The sequence below is a fragment of the Anabrus simplex genome, chromosome 2, assembly GCF_040414725.1.
Source record: "Anabrus simplex isolate iqAnaSimp1 chromosome 2, ASM4041472v1, whole genome shotgun sequence".
In the NCBI taxonomy this organism is placed as follows: Eukaryota; Metazoa; Arthropoda; class Insecta; order Orthoptera; family Tettigoniidae; genus Anabrus; species Anabrus simplex.
In genome coordinates, this window is record NC_090266.1 from 18,308,381 (window position 1) to 18,325,815 (window position 17,435).

Sequence of the window (17,435 nt, forward strand, 5' to 3'; positions counted from 1 at the left end):
AGGTAGCACGGACGGCTGCATCAAACCAGTCTATGGACAGATGACTTAAACAACAACAACATGTAAGGAAAATACTTATTGGCACAATGAGGTAACAAAAATTGTGCACCTGGAGCTGGGAATCCTGTCAGGAGTTATGGATGTGAAAATCCTACATTTGGAGTACAGACCATCTTTCATCTTTTGTGCTCTAAAACGAGAGGATCAAGCTGATGTCTGCAGACAGACAGGACAGTCAGATCAAACAGACTGGAGCTCAGGAAGACTGATCTGCTGGATATTACTGTCACAATGTCCACAAGATACCGCACGACAAGAACTTTCCTATCGCGGCAGTAGGTGTCGGGAGAACCCAACAACAGTTCATCTCCTGATTTGTAGACTGCCACAGTGACCGAAATGTGGATGATAACAGTATGAAAGTGGGCCTCCCACTTGCACTTTACTCTGATGCCATCAGGCGAGATAATTTCATGTCTTGGATTGGCAACTGTGCAGCAATAGTTAGAGTGGTGGCCAGCCAGCTGTACAATGGAGACTTGACTTCTTATCTCCAAAGGGTGACTGTCGTGATAGCTGGTGGGCTACAAAGCTAGGATATCTTCGAAATGACTGTTTAAGAAGAAATCTCCTAAATTCCCCTCCTGGCTGGGGAAAAAATATTTCTTTTAAAGTTATGTACTAGCTTCTAATATTCAGGCTCTGGCTTTTGTTTTTATTCTGTTTTAATCTCAAGTGAGTAGTAGGGCAAGTATTATTGTATATACACCCTTTCATAGTATCGTCATGCTTGTACTTCTCTAATGTTTTGAGTATGAATGAGCGTATTTCCCTCAGAATCCTTTTCACCTTTCATTTACTGTGGCTTGGTACTTCAAAATTTAACTTTATTGTTCATTTTTGGTATTAAGTTTTCCTTTCCACTGGTTGCACAGGATATTGTCAATTCACATACTGTTATGAATAAATTACTGTTTTATTGGCCTCATTTCATGCGGGATGACCCAGTTAGCATGCACGTGTACACTCACTCATTCACTCTCTCTCTCTCTCTCCTAATAAGTGGCTTTTGTCCTTGCAGCAGGGCTCTGACTGGCATTTACCTGGAGCGGGCAATCTTACCATAATCATGCTTATCAGTTGGCTTCAAACGCACCAGATTCTCCACCCAGCAGCTGCATGCAGATAGGCTCAAACACAAGGCATGACTACTGTACACTTGGCTTGTCTCCAGACCTGACTGCTTAACATGTTATCAGTTGCTGGAAGAGTGGTTCTGTGATTTGGGTCACGTAGCTGTCACCTTGCATTCGGGAGATAGCGGGTTCGGATCCCACTTTTGGAAGCCCTGAAGATTGTGATAATAATGATAATGATGATTATGTTTGTTGTTTAAAGGGGCCTAGCAGCTAGGTCATCTGCCCCTAATGGCGGAAGGTGCAACGAAATGAAAATTAAAACTTCCACTGATTAGAATCTAAAAGGAATGATGAGGAAATGATCATGAAATAAAAACAATCAGTGGATCCAATTCACAATATCATAATTACTGGGAGTGATGCAAAATCCAGGTCACTGGCCCCTCACTATGGTACTAATTAAAGGTAATGTAGACTCGTGGTGTTTCTCGCATGGTGTTACTAACCACAGGCAATGTAAACCCATGGTATTTCACAGAGAATGGCACCACTCGCAGGTAACAAACCCATGGTGTTTCACAATAAAAGCACCACTCGCAAGCAATGCAGACCCATGGTGCTCCTCATGTAGTGGGACTAATCATGTGCTCCGGTATTCCCGCGGTGTTCCTCACTTGGTGGAACTAATCACAGGCCACATATACTCATGGTGTTGCTCACATACTGGTACTAATCATAGATAATGTAGACCCATGGTGTATGACATGTTATGGTAACGACCACAGGCAACATAAACACACGTTGTTCCTCACATAATGGTACTACTGTCAGGCAATGCAGACCAATGGTTTCACTCATATAGTGGTACTGATCATGAACGACAGCCAAACCTGTGGTGTTTCTCATACAGTAGTACTAATCTCAGGCAACGGACACCCATGGTGTTTCTTATAAAGTGGTACTACTCATAGGTAACGCAGACCCATTCTGAACACAGTCAAACCTACCATTGGAATACTGATGATGACCTCATTGACGGACAACGCTCAGACTCTTAATGTTCCTTGCATAATGGTATTGCTCCTATATACAGTAATGTGGACCCATGGTTTTCCTCACAAGCTGTAACGTCAAACCATGGTGCTCCACACATAATGGTACTAATCACAAGTAGCCTCATGGTTCTAATGTTATCATCCCTTCGTCGCCCCCTGAAGATTGTTTTCTATGGTTTTCCCATTTTCATACCAGGCAAATGCTGGGGCTGTACCTCAATGCCATGGTCGCTTCCTTTCCACTCCAAGCCCCTTTCTACCCCATCATCACAATATGACCTATCTGTCAGTGCGACATAAAGCAAACTGTAAATGTATGAAAACATTATCACTCAGCAAGATAACACAGTGCCAACTACTGCACAATACTCCTCTCCAACACTACCCACAGTGACAACTTGCAATTCCACCATGACGACACTCTCTCAACATGCGCAAATGCAAATGTAAAAGATCCACCAATTCACTACATCTGAATTTATCTGAATATATGATGTATTGAATTGGTGGATCTTTTACATTTGGATTTGTACATGTTTAGCGACATCAATACGGAACCAACTCTCAACAGTCGTCCACACAACGCACACTACAACTAATTGACAGCGAGCCTACTTTTATACCTGGTGATGAAGTTCTAGTATCTTCGGGGTATGTCGAGAATCTGAACATTCTAGTTTCACCTTCCGGAAAATCTATGGAGACCCTAGATCACAATACAACGAGAAGCTCCCTCCTCCCTTACAGGGGGCTGGCAGTCATATGAGCAAGTAACAGTATGTTTGTGGGAGTTCTTAAAAGTTTGATTCCCTTGCTGACTGCTGGTTTTCACCTTTTCCTAAATTTATCCTTGCCCCTTTTGAGTAAATTTTGTTGTCGGCTATTTCTGTAGTATGAGATTAGATCTTGCATTATTGGGAGGATATACCCAATTGGGGTCTATTTGTGGTTTCTTGCCTTGTTGGTTTCTGCTGAGGGTAACCAAGTGAATTACACTTATATTTCCACACTGATATGTGAACGTACTGTACCAAAATGGTTTAGTAATATCGGGTTTGTATGTCCTTGCTTTGCACTCCTGTTTCTAGTACAGTTTTCAATGATTGCTCGTTGAACATTTTAGATTCGGTCTATCACCACTTCTTATATAGATGTTAAAGCTAGTTCACCTATAAATTCTACAGATCTGTCATTTACCTGTTATATATTTATTTATTCATTCATTTATTTATTTATTCATCTATAACTACTTTTCTATAGATTCAGTTAAAATAAGACGACATCTCTTGTACTTTAGATATTCCATCAGTTGAAGGCACTTCTAATTTCTGTCACATATAGCAGGAAAATATATATAACGTGTTGATAGAGTGGTAGGAAAATAAACAAACAAATACATTTTTAAAATCTGATCTGTCTTAAGTATTTACGTACTGTACTGTATTTAGTCATAACTACATTTCTACTTTTTCAGTTAACTTGTTGTGGGTAGAATATGCTTAAGTGCATTTTAGAAATTGTAGTGTAGTTATTTTGTTGGTGTCTAGCTTACATGCAATCCTTGTTCAGTATATAGTATTTCTTTCCTTTGATATTTTTGTTGACATTTTCATATTACGTAGGTCTGTAAAGTAGATTAAAGAATGGCTGAGGTTTGCAGGTGTAGGAACTGCAGATGTGAGAGCGGGCATTAAGAAGTATCAGGGAAGAGGGAGTGTTTGACGGAGATAATTACGCTCGTAACAAAGACAGGAATGAAACAATGTACAGGGTACGGTTAGTAGACAAAAGGAAGGGGTTGAAATGGCAGAAGTTGTGGATGACACGTGGGCTAATGTTTTATAGGGAAGGAAATTGAGGGCTAAGGTATCTACTCAAGGTGACAGTTAGCCACTGCTGGAAGAACAGAAGAGGAAAGTGTTACAGAGGAGGGAAGGTGGTAAGAGGTACTGTAGGTACTGCAGCCATCAGGGAGGGGATTTCATGAGTTTGGTAGGGTTGGGGCTCTTGGCAAGAGGGACCGAGCCACACCTGCCGCCCACTGACCGTAGAGTTACCTTCTGAGATCTGAAAATCTGTATATACAGTAATAGAAACTAAACTGTCTCAGGTAAACACAATTTAGCTCAGCCGCTGTAATGTTTCTTACTGTAATTCCAATGTGCAAGGATTTGTTTGCTAGGTACACTTTGTCCTTCAGGGCTCCGCACCAATAAAAGCAGGAGGGGCATAAACCAGCACTATTCACTCCCAAACGACTCCTCTGCTGTATGAGTTGTTGCAGAACATTATTGACACCAAGAATACGATTGTTCTTCTTCCGTTAGATGACTGAAAAATGAGGTGAGAATGGTATTTCAGTACCACTCTCCATTTACTATATCCGCGTAAAAAATTAGATTGATTATGCGTGTTGTGCTAATCCCACACCGAACTCCAAATGCGTATCATAAAGAGGAATATCCTCTATACAATGTCTATTTTCAGAACATCATTAGTGTTTGTTGTGAATGTTAGGTGGAACTGTGTTTTGTCCGTACAGAACACGAGGGGAGGGTTGACTGAACCTTCAGTCACCGACGACAGAAACCACTTGCAATAACACACAAGTGCTGAGAGATCAGTTGGTTTTAAATTATGAATGTGTGTGCATTTGTAAGGTTTGAGTTTTAATTCTTTTGTTACTTTATGTGTAGGAGTCACTGAAACCCAGTTTGCTGTGCTAATTTTGGTAGCTATTTTTGTGGCAAATATTGAAATTTTGTGCCAATTTAGTGTAATTTTCCTTCTGTTAATACTGTAAGTGTTTGCATTTGTTTCTTCTGGTTTAACACTGAATCAGTTGTCTCATTTTTATTCACAAGATCATTAATTGAAGTTCTGGAAGGAGGCTATTATCTGGTGAACCTCCTAATAAACTCCGCACAAATGTAATGAGCCAACTCGTATTTATAACAACATTTATGTACAAAAATACATTGCTCTAAACGTACCCATCTTCCCATGTTTGCAAACGAATGCAGTGTGGGAGGTGAACGCCAGCCAGCAGTGGGAGAATCATAAACGGCAAGCCCACCTGTTCTTCATTTACCTTTGTATTTTCCACAATATTTCAAAGGAAAGTTTAGGATTAAATCTTTTCATGTAACTATGGTCTGTTTCATATATTCATGCACCTGTATCTGCGTGAAAATTCTATGCAGTTCCGATAATTGTTACCAGTGAGAAAAACACCAAAGTCATATGTGAGAGAGAGAGAGAGAGAAAATCTCCTCATTAATCCCAGTTCAACAATTGTTGCATGGTGTAAGCATAGGATGTATGTTCCTTTCAATGCCTGAATAGCCCTTCAGTGGCGAAGATGGGAAGAGAAGAGGTTAGCTTCAAGCTTAGGGGAAAGAGAAACAGAGGAGGTAAAAGGACCAGTAGATGGCACTTGCAGATGTTAAACCAATTCTTAAGCTTGTAAGGGAAGTCATAATCGTTTTCAATCAATAGTTCCCTTCTATGATTCCAGAGTGCAGCATATGAAATAAAGGGAAATATAGTAGTACCTTCTCCATATTTCCAAAGAGGTTTTATAAAGAGCCGTATGAGCATTAGATGTAAAAATGGCGTCTGCTTAAAGTTAGTGTTAACGAGGAAGTAACAATACAGGTATGTTGCTGGGCAGGGTTTTGTTGTACCGTGGTCATTTGATTCATTAGCATATTAGCATATTCGGATGTTATAACTTCGACTGAAGAAATATAATGTTAGTGTCATCTATTGGTCCATAATATAGCTAGTGGACTAGTAGTTGGCAGGGTATGCCATCTTCTCAACCCGTCCAAAAGACCTCATGGGTCCAGTAGTTGACATGACAGCCTGAATGTGTATACGTCAATGTGATAGCAAATTATGGTGAATACAGTTGTTCATATCACTCTATAATTGGTAAATTATATTATAGGAAGGAAAGGGAAACTTAAAGGTGATGGAATATTACATTAATGATAAGTAGCAGTCTATGTACGCCTATAAATCATGGCACAGTTATAAGCACACTTACGACAGAGGGTATGGCCTGTTTTGATGTATTTAACTTCAGTCAGAATTAACAGAATTTGTTAAACATTATCAAATTTAGGTACATGTGTGTTTAAGTGCATTTCATATATACATTTCTGACAAAGTAATGTTATAGCTCAGTTACTACAGTTTGTTGAAGGTATGTTCAATTTGCAGGTTATGCTCTGAGCTAAACATTGCTTTTGTTATTAATATCAGAGTCCTGTATCTGTCTCATCATGCCTGCCAGGAGGAAAGGATCACTTTTTAAATGCTCCTTGGAGTCGATGCAAAATGCCATCAAAGCAGTTAAGGACACACCATATGCCACTGCAGCTACTAGATTTGGTGTTCCACATGCAACATTGATGAACATTTGCAAAAAATGCAAGAGTGAACAAATGCCTTTCAGAAGAATAATATATGCTGTGTGACTGGATAGTGAAAATGGGAAAAGTTGGTTTTCCAATAACAAAAAACGAGCGTGCAACGATTAGTGCATGAATTAAAGCGTGACAATCTGTTTACTGATGGTAAACCTAGCAAATCCTGGTATACATCATTCATGAAGAGACACCAGGAATTAAGCATACGCATCCAAAGCATCCAAATGCCATTGATTTTTCGAAGATTCCTTTGACTGAGAGGAAGGAAGAAGTCCCAGTGTTTCGGCAACCCAGCAGCACGTGGCATGAATAGCAAGTAGCCATAGAAGTAATGGAAAAAGAAATCGGTGGAAGTAAATTTGAATACTTCAAGCAGAAAAAAACTGTGGCAGCTGGATAGAAGACATTGAAGAAGATGACAGAAACTTATTTTTATTGTGGAGGAAGTTGGTGGAAATTATTGAAGTCCACTCACCTCCCATGATGAACAGCCCATTAGTAATCGATAAGGACATACCAGTGTTTGATGCCACACCTACTGTCATGAATCAAGTTACTATTCTGGCAGTTGCAAATGAAAACACAGCACATATGCCTCAAAGTGAACTGTCATTGTCAGAGGTTTCTCCTTCCACAACTCAGTCACCAATTCAAGGATCATCATTAGATTTTCAGCCCATCCCCTGAACATCAACACAGAATCTAAATCCAACTGAAAATATTTCAATCACTCCAACAATGCAACATTCACTTGAGGACAATAGGTGTCATCATACCAATGATACTGGTGCAGAATGTTCCACAACCAATGTCTCTTCTCCCTTCAAACGAGTGTTATTTTACCCCCAAAGAACTACCTTCAACAACACCAAAAAGAAAGAAGGAAAAAATTCCAAGTGTTGTGGTATCAAAAGATTGGCAGTTATTCCAGGAAAGGAAGCAAAAAGCAAAAGATGAAGCAGAGAGATTGAAAGAAGAAAGAGCAAGGTTCAGAGAAGAAACTATGAAGAAAAAATGTGCTGAATTAGAATTGAAAATAGTCAAGAAGAGGCTTAAGTTGACTGAAATTCCAGAAAATGACAGTGAATCAGAAGAACGTGTTTTGACAAGTGCCCCAACGAATTTCCGTAAGGGAGTTTATGTGATATGTGATTATGAGGGTGAATATTATCCTGGAATTATTATGAAGTTAGATACAAATTGGGCATATATCAAAGTAATGGCCGTGGCAGGAATTAATGCATGGAAGTGACCAAAAACTGACGATGTGTGTTGGTATGATAAGGAAGATATAAAGGAAGTGATTTCAAGCCCCAAATTGTAGACTAACAGAGGACACTATAGAGTATCAGAAATTAATAAATATCGCACATTTTAAGATATCTGGTTCAATGATATAACCTTGTTTCAGTATTGCTTTGTATTCCATTTGTTTAAAGTTTTCTCTATATGAATAATGAAAAGTTTGTGGGTTAGTAACTTTTTATAAACAAACTGTCAACAACTGGTGTTGTGATGTGTCAACTACTGGCGCAATGGCTAAAGAGAGATGCCATGTACTGGTGACTTGTCATACCTGTTTTTCTTGTTAGATTTTATAGTTGGGAAAGAATCCATTTATTACTTTCATTATATTTTTATGTAAAGGGATTATTGAAGTAAAAAAATCAATAAAAAAATGTAATAGTTTACCCTGCATGGAATTCAATATGAATATTTGTGTCTGAAATTTCCCTTAAACTGTCATCTACTGGTCCCATAGCAGGTGACTTGAAGTGACTTCAGTCTGAGGCTTGTTAGTGCTATAATATCATGGGGTTTGGTTTGGTTTGATTCAAGGAAATAGGTGAAGAAAATCAATCAATCAATACTGATCTGCATTTAGGGCAGTCACCCAGGTGCCAGATTCCCTACCTGTTGCTTTCCTAGCCTTTTCTTAAATAATCTCACGGAAATTGGAAATTTATTGAACATCACTCTTGTTAAGTTATTCCAATCCCTAACTCCCCTTCCTATGAATGAATATTTGCCACAATTTCTCCTCTTGAATTCTAACTTTATCATCATATTGTGATCTTGCCAACTTTTAAAGACGTCACTCAAACTTACTCTTCTACTAATGTCATTCCACGCCATCTCTCCACTGACAGCTTGGAACATACCACTTAGTTGATCAGCTTGTCTTCTTTCTCCCAATTCTTCCAAGCCCAAACTTTGCAACATTTTTGTAACACTACTCTTTTGTCGGAAATCACCCAGAACAAATCGATCTGCTTTTCTTTGAATTTTTTCCAGTTCTTGAATCAGGTAATCCTGGTGAGGGTCCCATACACTGGAACCATACTCTAGTTGGGGTCTTACCAGAGACTTATATGCCCTCTCCTTTAAATCCTTACTACAACCCCAAAACACCCTCATAACCATGTGCAAAGATCTGTACCCTTTATTTACGATCCCATTTATGTGATTACCACAATGAAGATCTTTTCTTATATTAACACCTAGATACTTACAATGATCCCCAAAAGGAACTTTCACCCCTTCAACGCAGTAATTAAAACTGAGAGGACTTTTCCTGTTTGTGAAACTCACAACCTGACTTTTAACCTCGATCAACATACCATTGCCTGCTGTCCATCTCACAGGTCATGTTGCAGTTGCTCACGATCTTGTAAGTTATTCATTACTCTATACAGAATAACATCATCTGCAAAAAACCCCTACACCTGATTCCACTTATTTAATCATATCATTTATATATATATATATATATATATATATATATAAGAAAACATAATGGTCAAATAATACTGCCCTGTGGAATTCCCCTCTCAATTATTACAGGGTCAGATAAAGCTTCGCTTACTCTAAATCTCTGAGGTCTATTTTCTAGAAATATAGCACCCCATTCAGTCATTCTTTTGTCTAGTCCAATTGCACTCATTTCTGCCCGTAGTCTCCCATGATCAACCCTATCAAATGCTTTAGACAGGTCAATCATAATACAGTCCATTTGACCTCCTGAATCCAAGATATCTGCTATACCTTCCTGGAATCATACAAGTTGAGCTTCAGTGGAATAACCTTTCCTAAAACCGAACTGCCTTCTATCGAACCAGTTATTAATTTTGGAAACATGTCTAATATAATCTGAAAGAATGCCTTCCGAAAACTTACATGCAACGCATGTCAAACTTACTGGCCTGTAATTGTCAGCTTTATGTCTATCACCCTTTCCTTTATACACAGGGGCTACTGTAGCAACTCGCCATTCATTTGGTATAGCTCCTTCAAGCAAACAATGATCAAATAAGTACTTCAGATATGGTACTATATCCCAACCCATTGTCTTTAATATATCCCCAGAAATCTTATCATTTCCAGTTGCTTTTCTACTTTTCAACTTTTGTATCTTATTGTAAATGTCATTGTTATCATATGTAAATTTTAATACTTCTTTAGCATTAGTCTCCTCATCTATCTGGACATTATGCTTGTAACCAACAATCTTTACATACTGCTGACTGAATACTTCGGCCTTTTGAAGATCCTCACCTACACACTCCCCTTGTTCATTAATTATTCCTGGAATGTCCCTTTTGGAACCTGTTTCTGCCTTAAAATACCTATACATACCCTTCCATTTTTCACTAAAATTTAAGAAGTGCATGCAGCCGACAGGCATTAAGTCTGCAGCTTCCACTGAAGTCTTATTTGCAGGAGTAAGTGGTGAGGGGTCTCTTCCTTTCTATCATTTGTATTTTGGAACCATTTTCTAGCACACTACTTGTTATTGTAAACACTTGTGACTAATGAGGATGGAACATCAACCAGCAGCTGAACTTCTTGTCTTTTGGTGGGTAAAAAGACAACTATGAAGAACCTGTCAAATAGGAATCTCATACCTTCACGAAGGCTTCCCTCTTCAGCAGCCTGGCCAGAAAGGAACACGGTTTTCACGAAGATGCCCATGCTTCCTTTAGGAGAGTCTTGACCACCTACAACACTGAAACCAAGAGACTTCTTCCCAGGGCCCTTCTGGAAAGTCACAGTAAACAAAGACAAAGACAGAGATTTCGGTCTTCGCGGTAGAGTTCCTGCGGTAGTACGCCTGTTACAGTTTGTCGACGAGCTAGTTGTGCTCTTCTTACGATGTGTAATGTTATCAAATTGATAGGAAAACTTTCTCATGCCAGTCACAGCCTTGCAAGAGCTCAGCTCATTGGAGAATGCTACCCTCGTTATAACTTCTGGAGGAACACCATCACAATTCTTGAGAACACACTCCCTTTCGAGAGCAAAGTTTTCTACACTACAAGCTTCTTTCGTGGAAACTTCCGCAATATTCTCTTGATCATCACCGTCCGAATCGCGACTTACGTTACACTTCCGTGCCACGACGAAGTCGATGTCGTGCAGTGCATTCTTCAGCGTAGCCCTCGCTTCTGATAAAGTCATTCCTCGCAAGCGACGTCCGTTCACTTTTATTATTTCATCACCTATCTTTAACCGGCCATCCCTGTAAGTAAGAAAGAGATGAGCATTATTTTCCTGAAAACAAATAATTCATGTCATAGAAAAGCAAGACACTAAAACTTCATGAGCAGCCTCACACTTAAAATGTGGCAATTGCTTCAAGTGATTCTCAATGGAATATGAAGGTGCATAAACAAAGCATACAGTTTCTGTGAAATAAAGCACAAGGTACAAAAGTGGATAGATATTGCCGATAACAGCTGAATCATTCCAGAATATAGGCTATTAGGGGTACGGTAGATAGATTAATTTGGTCATCAGATATCATGCAACAGGACAGCTGCCAATTGAAAAATAAAGGGATAAAAGCAATATTAAATTTATACAAATCCACAGAAGTTACAAAGAATGTCATTAAGCACATTTTAAGAAGGAAGTGCACACACATTACTAAATTACAAGCATGGATATAACTACACTGAGATTGATTTCATACAAGTCAAGAAAACAGGATTTGAAGAAGAAAGAAGATCAGCAGTGTCATTACCATTTATCGTATCTAGGTTTGTAGTATTTTGTAACAATCACCAACACTGAGGTGTAATGGAGTCATATATTCTCATATTGTAAATAAGGAGTCGTGAAGGACAAGGACAGGTTAATAGCCTGCTAGTGTTGGAAATAACGAGTTAAATATCCTGTTCCTTGAGGATATTTACTATATTGGGATTTTATGTAACTATACAATTGTTTTGAACTTGTGTAGTGCAAATGAGTGTTAAATGAGCTGTCCTAAGTCACCTCAAATACATTTTCATTATGCCCATGAAAGGAGCAATATAGGCCCTTAGCTTTTATGAGGGAACTTCCGGGATTTCATCTTAGTTTCCTTGACTAGAGTACCGTTCTGAGACTTCATTTAAATCTGTATCTGGAGAAATCTAAATAGGTCGTACCGGTAATGTAAATAAAATATGAGGCGTGTTTTTTAAGTAAGGGCCATTTGAAAATAACTACACAACGAAGGACGATTTTCAAACACCACATTTATTTGCAGATTCTATATACTTTACTCTATTTTTCAACATAGCCCCCAAATTTGTTTAAACATTTATCATACCTTACATCTAAGTTTTGAATACCCTCTTCATAGAAACTTGCCGCCTGCTCCGATTACCAAGAGTTCTTGATCTTGCGCTGGGACAGAGTCTGTTTGGCCTTCACCTCTCCGGGCAAATCTTTTGTTTTTGTACAGATTTGAGTGTTCGATGACGTTTTTGACTCGTTACGCTGAAGAAAGCGACGACATGTTGAGTCAGTTCGTAACGGGAGACGAAACATGGGTTTCGCATATAACGCCTAATCGAAGCAACAGAGCATGGAATGGAGACGCACACATTTTCATGGCGAGGGACCTGAAGAGACATGGTTATAAATTTGTGTGCACTGAAGACTGCAAAATATATGTAAGGAAATCGGAGAATCACCGATTAATCCGTATACAGAACACCGAGGATATTAAAACGCCTTTAAAGGGAAGAAATTACCAAGTCTATGCCACGCAGGCACATTGTTCAACCTCGAAATGACTAGTGATAGGACTACTTTAAATAATCTTATAACAGGATACTAAAAACTTCGTCTAGGTTGTTATGAAGTCAAATTCAACTGTTTGGGCGATTTCATTCAGCAGAAACCCTTGGATATTACCGTGAACTCGTGTCATAGTTCAATTTCAGTTAATTTCCTTCGTGATGTTAGGATTTTGAACCCTAACACCAGAAGTATCAGAAATAAGCTTGACGATACTGAGATGTAGTTATTCCTCATTGGTGAAGTGGATATTGTGGTCGTGTCTGAAGTTTGGATAACTAGCACTGAAGCTAAATTCTATAATCTAAGGAATTATGATTGTGTATTTGCTCACATAGATGGTAGAGAGGGAGGTGGTGTGGGTATTTACGTATCGCATAGTTGGCAAGTAAACCTGATATCTAAATTTGAGTTGAACCATAGTTTCTTGTGGATTGAGATTTACAGATATCAGTTCAAAAGGAAAGGTTGCAATCACATTAACATTGTTGCCGGATACAATCCTAACCAGATTCCTGAGTTCTCTTGAACAATTCCTCAGTCAGCCTCATAGCCCTAACAAGCTGTGTTTGTACCTAGGTGATGTCAATATTGATGTTTTATCCAGTGACCAATTAAAAAGAAACAAGACTTATCTCAATCTTCTAACTTGCTATGGTTTTGCTCAGTGAATATAACATATCCAACTCGAATAATTGACTGTGCTAGCACCTTATTTGACCACATATCAGTGAATAATTCTGAATTATGCTATACAGTATCAAACATTAATAATGACTTAAGTGACCATAATATTTTAGTTTTTGACATTTTATGCCCAAACCAAAACACTCACCTAACATCTCCTCACTCTAATATTTCTGCAATACCTAGTAGGCGGAAAAAGAATGAATCGACCAATACCTACATGAACGCCGGTGTTCACAATACAGATACGTACCGGTATCATGCGAACAGTTACCACGCACAGAGATATATTGTATGATTCATTCATTAACCAAATACAACAAAAGGCCAATTATACGAGCTGTTCTAATAAACACAATACAACATTAAAGGGCATAAACAAACCTAGGAAAATTCCTTGGGTTACTATTATCTCCTTACCCTTATAAAGAGACGAGACTGCTTGCATGCAAAACTCAAACATCCTACTCACAAGAAAAACATGCTTCTGAGACAAGAATACTGTAGGTGTAGAAATACAGTAACTAATTTAAAAAGAAGAGTCAAACATGACTACTACTCAAACTTTTTCAAATCTCATAATAAAAATCCAAAACAGACATGGAAAAGTAATTAAAATAATAATTAAAGAATGAAATCACTCATAATAAAAAAGTAACGAATGTCTCGTGTACCACGCTTGAAATTGAAGGCAAAGTAATAACAGATAAACAGGTTCTGTGTGACTCATTAAACTCCTTTTTTATAAAAATTGCCAAAATTCTAGTTCTAAGTATTCCTCAACATAATACTGTGTCTTTCAGTGAATTTACTAGTCTTGAATCCCTTTACCTGTACTCGACGGATATAACAGAAGTAAAGTCCTTCACATCTAACCTTAAAAGTATGAATAGCTGCGGAATAGATGACATTGCTACCTCGCTATTAAAAAAGCAAAGGACCCTGTAATAGGATTACTCGTAGAGATCATTAATGAGTCCCTGACTTCTGGTATAATACCCAATAAACTAAAGATAGCTAAAATGATCCCTGTGTTTAAGGGAGGGAATAGACTTAATCGAAGTGATTATAGGCCAATCTCGATTTTATCAATTGTTTCAAAAATTATGGAAACACTTCTGAAGAAAAGACTTTTGGCTTTTCTAAAAAGAAATTCTTCTATATGGGGCAATGCGGGTTCAGGGAGAGGTCTAGTACCGAAGTAGCTACTGTTGATCTCATTACAATGTTACAATCCACCGTAGCCAAAAACAACAACATTGCAGCAGGCTTATTCATTGATCTTACCAAAGCTTTTGATACTGTTGATTATAGTATTCTTTTAAGAAAATTAGAAAAGGCTGAAATTCGTGGCCTTGCCTTGAATTGGTTTTGAAATTAATTAACAAGACGAAAGCAACTTGTTACCGTGAGTAATCATTCGAGCTCTGCCAATTATGTAACCCATGGGTCCCACAAGGTTCCATACTAGCTCCTATTTTATTTCTCATTTCTATAAATGATATTTCTTCATATAATGTAAATGGCTATATCACATTATATGCTGAGGACACCAATATCTTCTACACGGGCAAAAGTACGGACAAAGTTTTAGAAAACATGCAGAAGGACATACTCACTCCCTTGCACGGGTACCAGTGTAACAAATTGACAACGAATCTGCAGAAAACTGAATACATAATTATTTCGAAACAGAAAATCCTTCACTCAAATAGTGACAAATTACTCATAAATGATACGGAAATAGAAAAAGTAAATAAAGTGAAATATCTTGCATTAATTATTGATGAGAACCTGACCTGGAATGATCATGTTGAATACATAACTAAGAAAATCACCCCAGTTGCTGGGTTACTAAAATGACTTGATATTTAATCCCTAAACACCTCCTCCTACAAATTTATTATTCACTAGTACATAGCCACTTGCAGTACTTATGTGTAATTTGGTCATATTGTATAAAGTCTTCCTTGCATGAACTAATGGTGATATAAAACAGGGCAATAAGGACCATATTTAACTCACCATTATACACCCCAGTAAAAGACCTGTACACTCAGACCAAATTTCTACTTCTCAGCATAATTACAGAGCTTAATTCTGTCATACTAATGTATTAAATAAAAAGAAACATAATATTTCGCAACACTACTTTAATAACCAATTCAGACAACCACAGGTATCAAACTAGACATGCAGATGATTTGGCCTTGTATCACAATATGGGAAGAACAGTTGTAAATTCTCAGCAATTCAAGCACACAACAAACTTCCTGCTGACGTAAAATTTGCCCCTACTTTAATAACTTTCAAACGAAAGGTAAAGAAAAATCTATGTAATAGATACATCATAGGTCAAATATAAATAGTTAATGTTTAAAACAACCACCCGCCCCGCTTTGTCAATCATCCTGTTGCATTGTTACTCACTTGTAGTACTAAATACACTGACTGACAGAGCAAATGCAACACCAAGAAGGAGTGGTCAGAACTTTATGCCAATTGCAGGGTAGACTGACGTCACTGAGGTATGCTCATGATGTGAAATCCGCCGAACGATAAATGGGACACGGCGTTGGCGAATGGCCCACTTCGTACCGTGATTTCTCAGCCGACAGTCATTGTAGAACGTGTTGTCGTGTGCCACAGGACACGTGTATAACTAAGAATGCCAGGCCGCCGTCAACGGAGGCATTTCCAGCAGACAGACGACTTTACGAGGGGTATGGTGATCGGGCTGAGAAGGGCAGGTTGGTCGCTTCGTCAAATCGCAGCCGATACCCATAGGGATGTGTCTACGGTGCAGCGCCTGTGGCGAAGATGGTTGGCACAGGGACATGTGGCACGTGCGAGGGGTCCAGGCGCAGCCCGAGTGACGTCAGCACGCGAGGATCGGCGCATCCGCCGCCAAGCGGTGGCAGCCCCGCACGCCACGTCAACCGCCATTCTTCAGCATGTACAAGACACCCTGGCTGTTCCAATATCGACCAGAACAATTTCCCGTCGATTGGTTGAAGGAGGCCTGCACTCCCGGCGTCCGCTCAGAAGACTACCATTGACTCCACAGCATAGACGTGCACGCCTGGCATGGTGCCGGGCTAGAGCGACTTGGATGAGGGAATGGCGGAACGTCGTGTTCTCCGATGAGTCACGCTTCTGTTCTGTCAGTGAAAGTCACCGCAGACGAGTGTGGCGTCGGCGTGGGGAAAGGTCAAATCCGGCAGTAACTGTGGAGCGCCCTACCGCTAGACAACGCGGCATCATGGTTTGGGGCGCTATTGCGTATGATTCCACGTCACCTCTAGTGCGTATTCAAGGCACGTTAAATGCCCACCACTACGTGCGGCATGTGCTGCGGCCGGTGGCACTCCCGTACCTTCAGGGGCTGCCCAATGCTCTGTTTCCGCAGGATAATGCCCGCCCACACACTGCTCGCATATCCCAACAGGCTCTACGAGGTGTACAGATGCTTCCGTGGCCAGCGTACTCTCCGGATCTCTCACCAATCGAACACGTGTGGGATCTCATTGGACGCCGTTTGCAAACTCTGCCCCAGCCTCGTACGGACGACCAACTGTGGCAAATGGTTGACAGAGAATGGAGAACCATCCATCAGGACACCATCCGCACTCTTATTGACTCTGTACCTCGACGTATTTCTGCGTGCATCGCCGCTCGCGGTGGTCCTACATCCTACTGAGTCGATGCCGTGCGCAATGTGTAACCTGCATATCGGTTTGAAATAAACATAAATTATTCGTCCGTGCCGTCTCTGTTTTTTCCCCAACTTTCATCCCTTTCGAACCACTCCTCCTTGGTGTTGCATTGTCACTGTCAGTCAGTGTAATTTAAGTACCGCATCTTAGTATAATTAAGGAACTATAGAATGGCATTTTATTTTTTACACTTTCTGTATTGATGTCTCCAGTTTTACTGTTTAAGTCACCTGATTGTGTTATTGTAAATATCAGAGTTCGTAGATCCGCCATTGAATATATTATTCATTGTACAATTCCTCTGTATGAGCCTTGGGCTCGTTGGAATTAATT

At 39.4% G+C, this 17,435-nt stretch overlaps 1 protein-coding gene across 6 annotated transcripts in view; it reads right to left on the bottom strand.

The window, feature by feature from the left end:
• The window catches only part of LOC136863890 (uncharacterized), a 446,082-nt gene that overhangs the window by 112,883 nt on the left and 315,764 nt on the right, over positions 1 to 17,435 (bottom strand). For all 6 annotated transcript variants that reach the window (XM_067140290.2, XM_067140287.2, XM_067140285.2 and 3 more), the window contains one exon: positions 10,536 to 11,149. In XM_067140290.2, the coding sequence (XP_066996391.2) occupies positions 10,536 to 11,149 (614 nt within the window). The remainder of the gene's footprint in view (positions 1 to 10,535; positions 11,150 to 17,435) is intronic.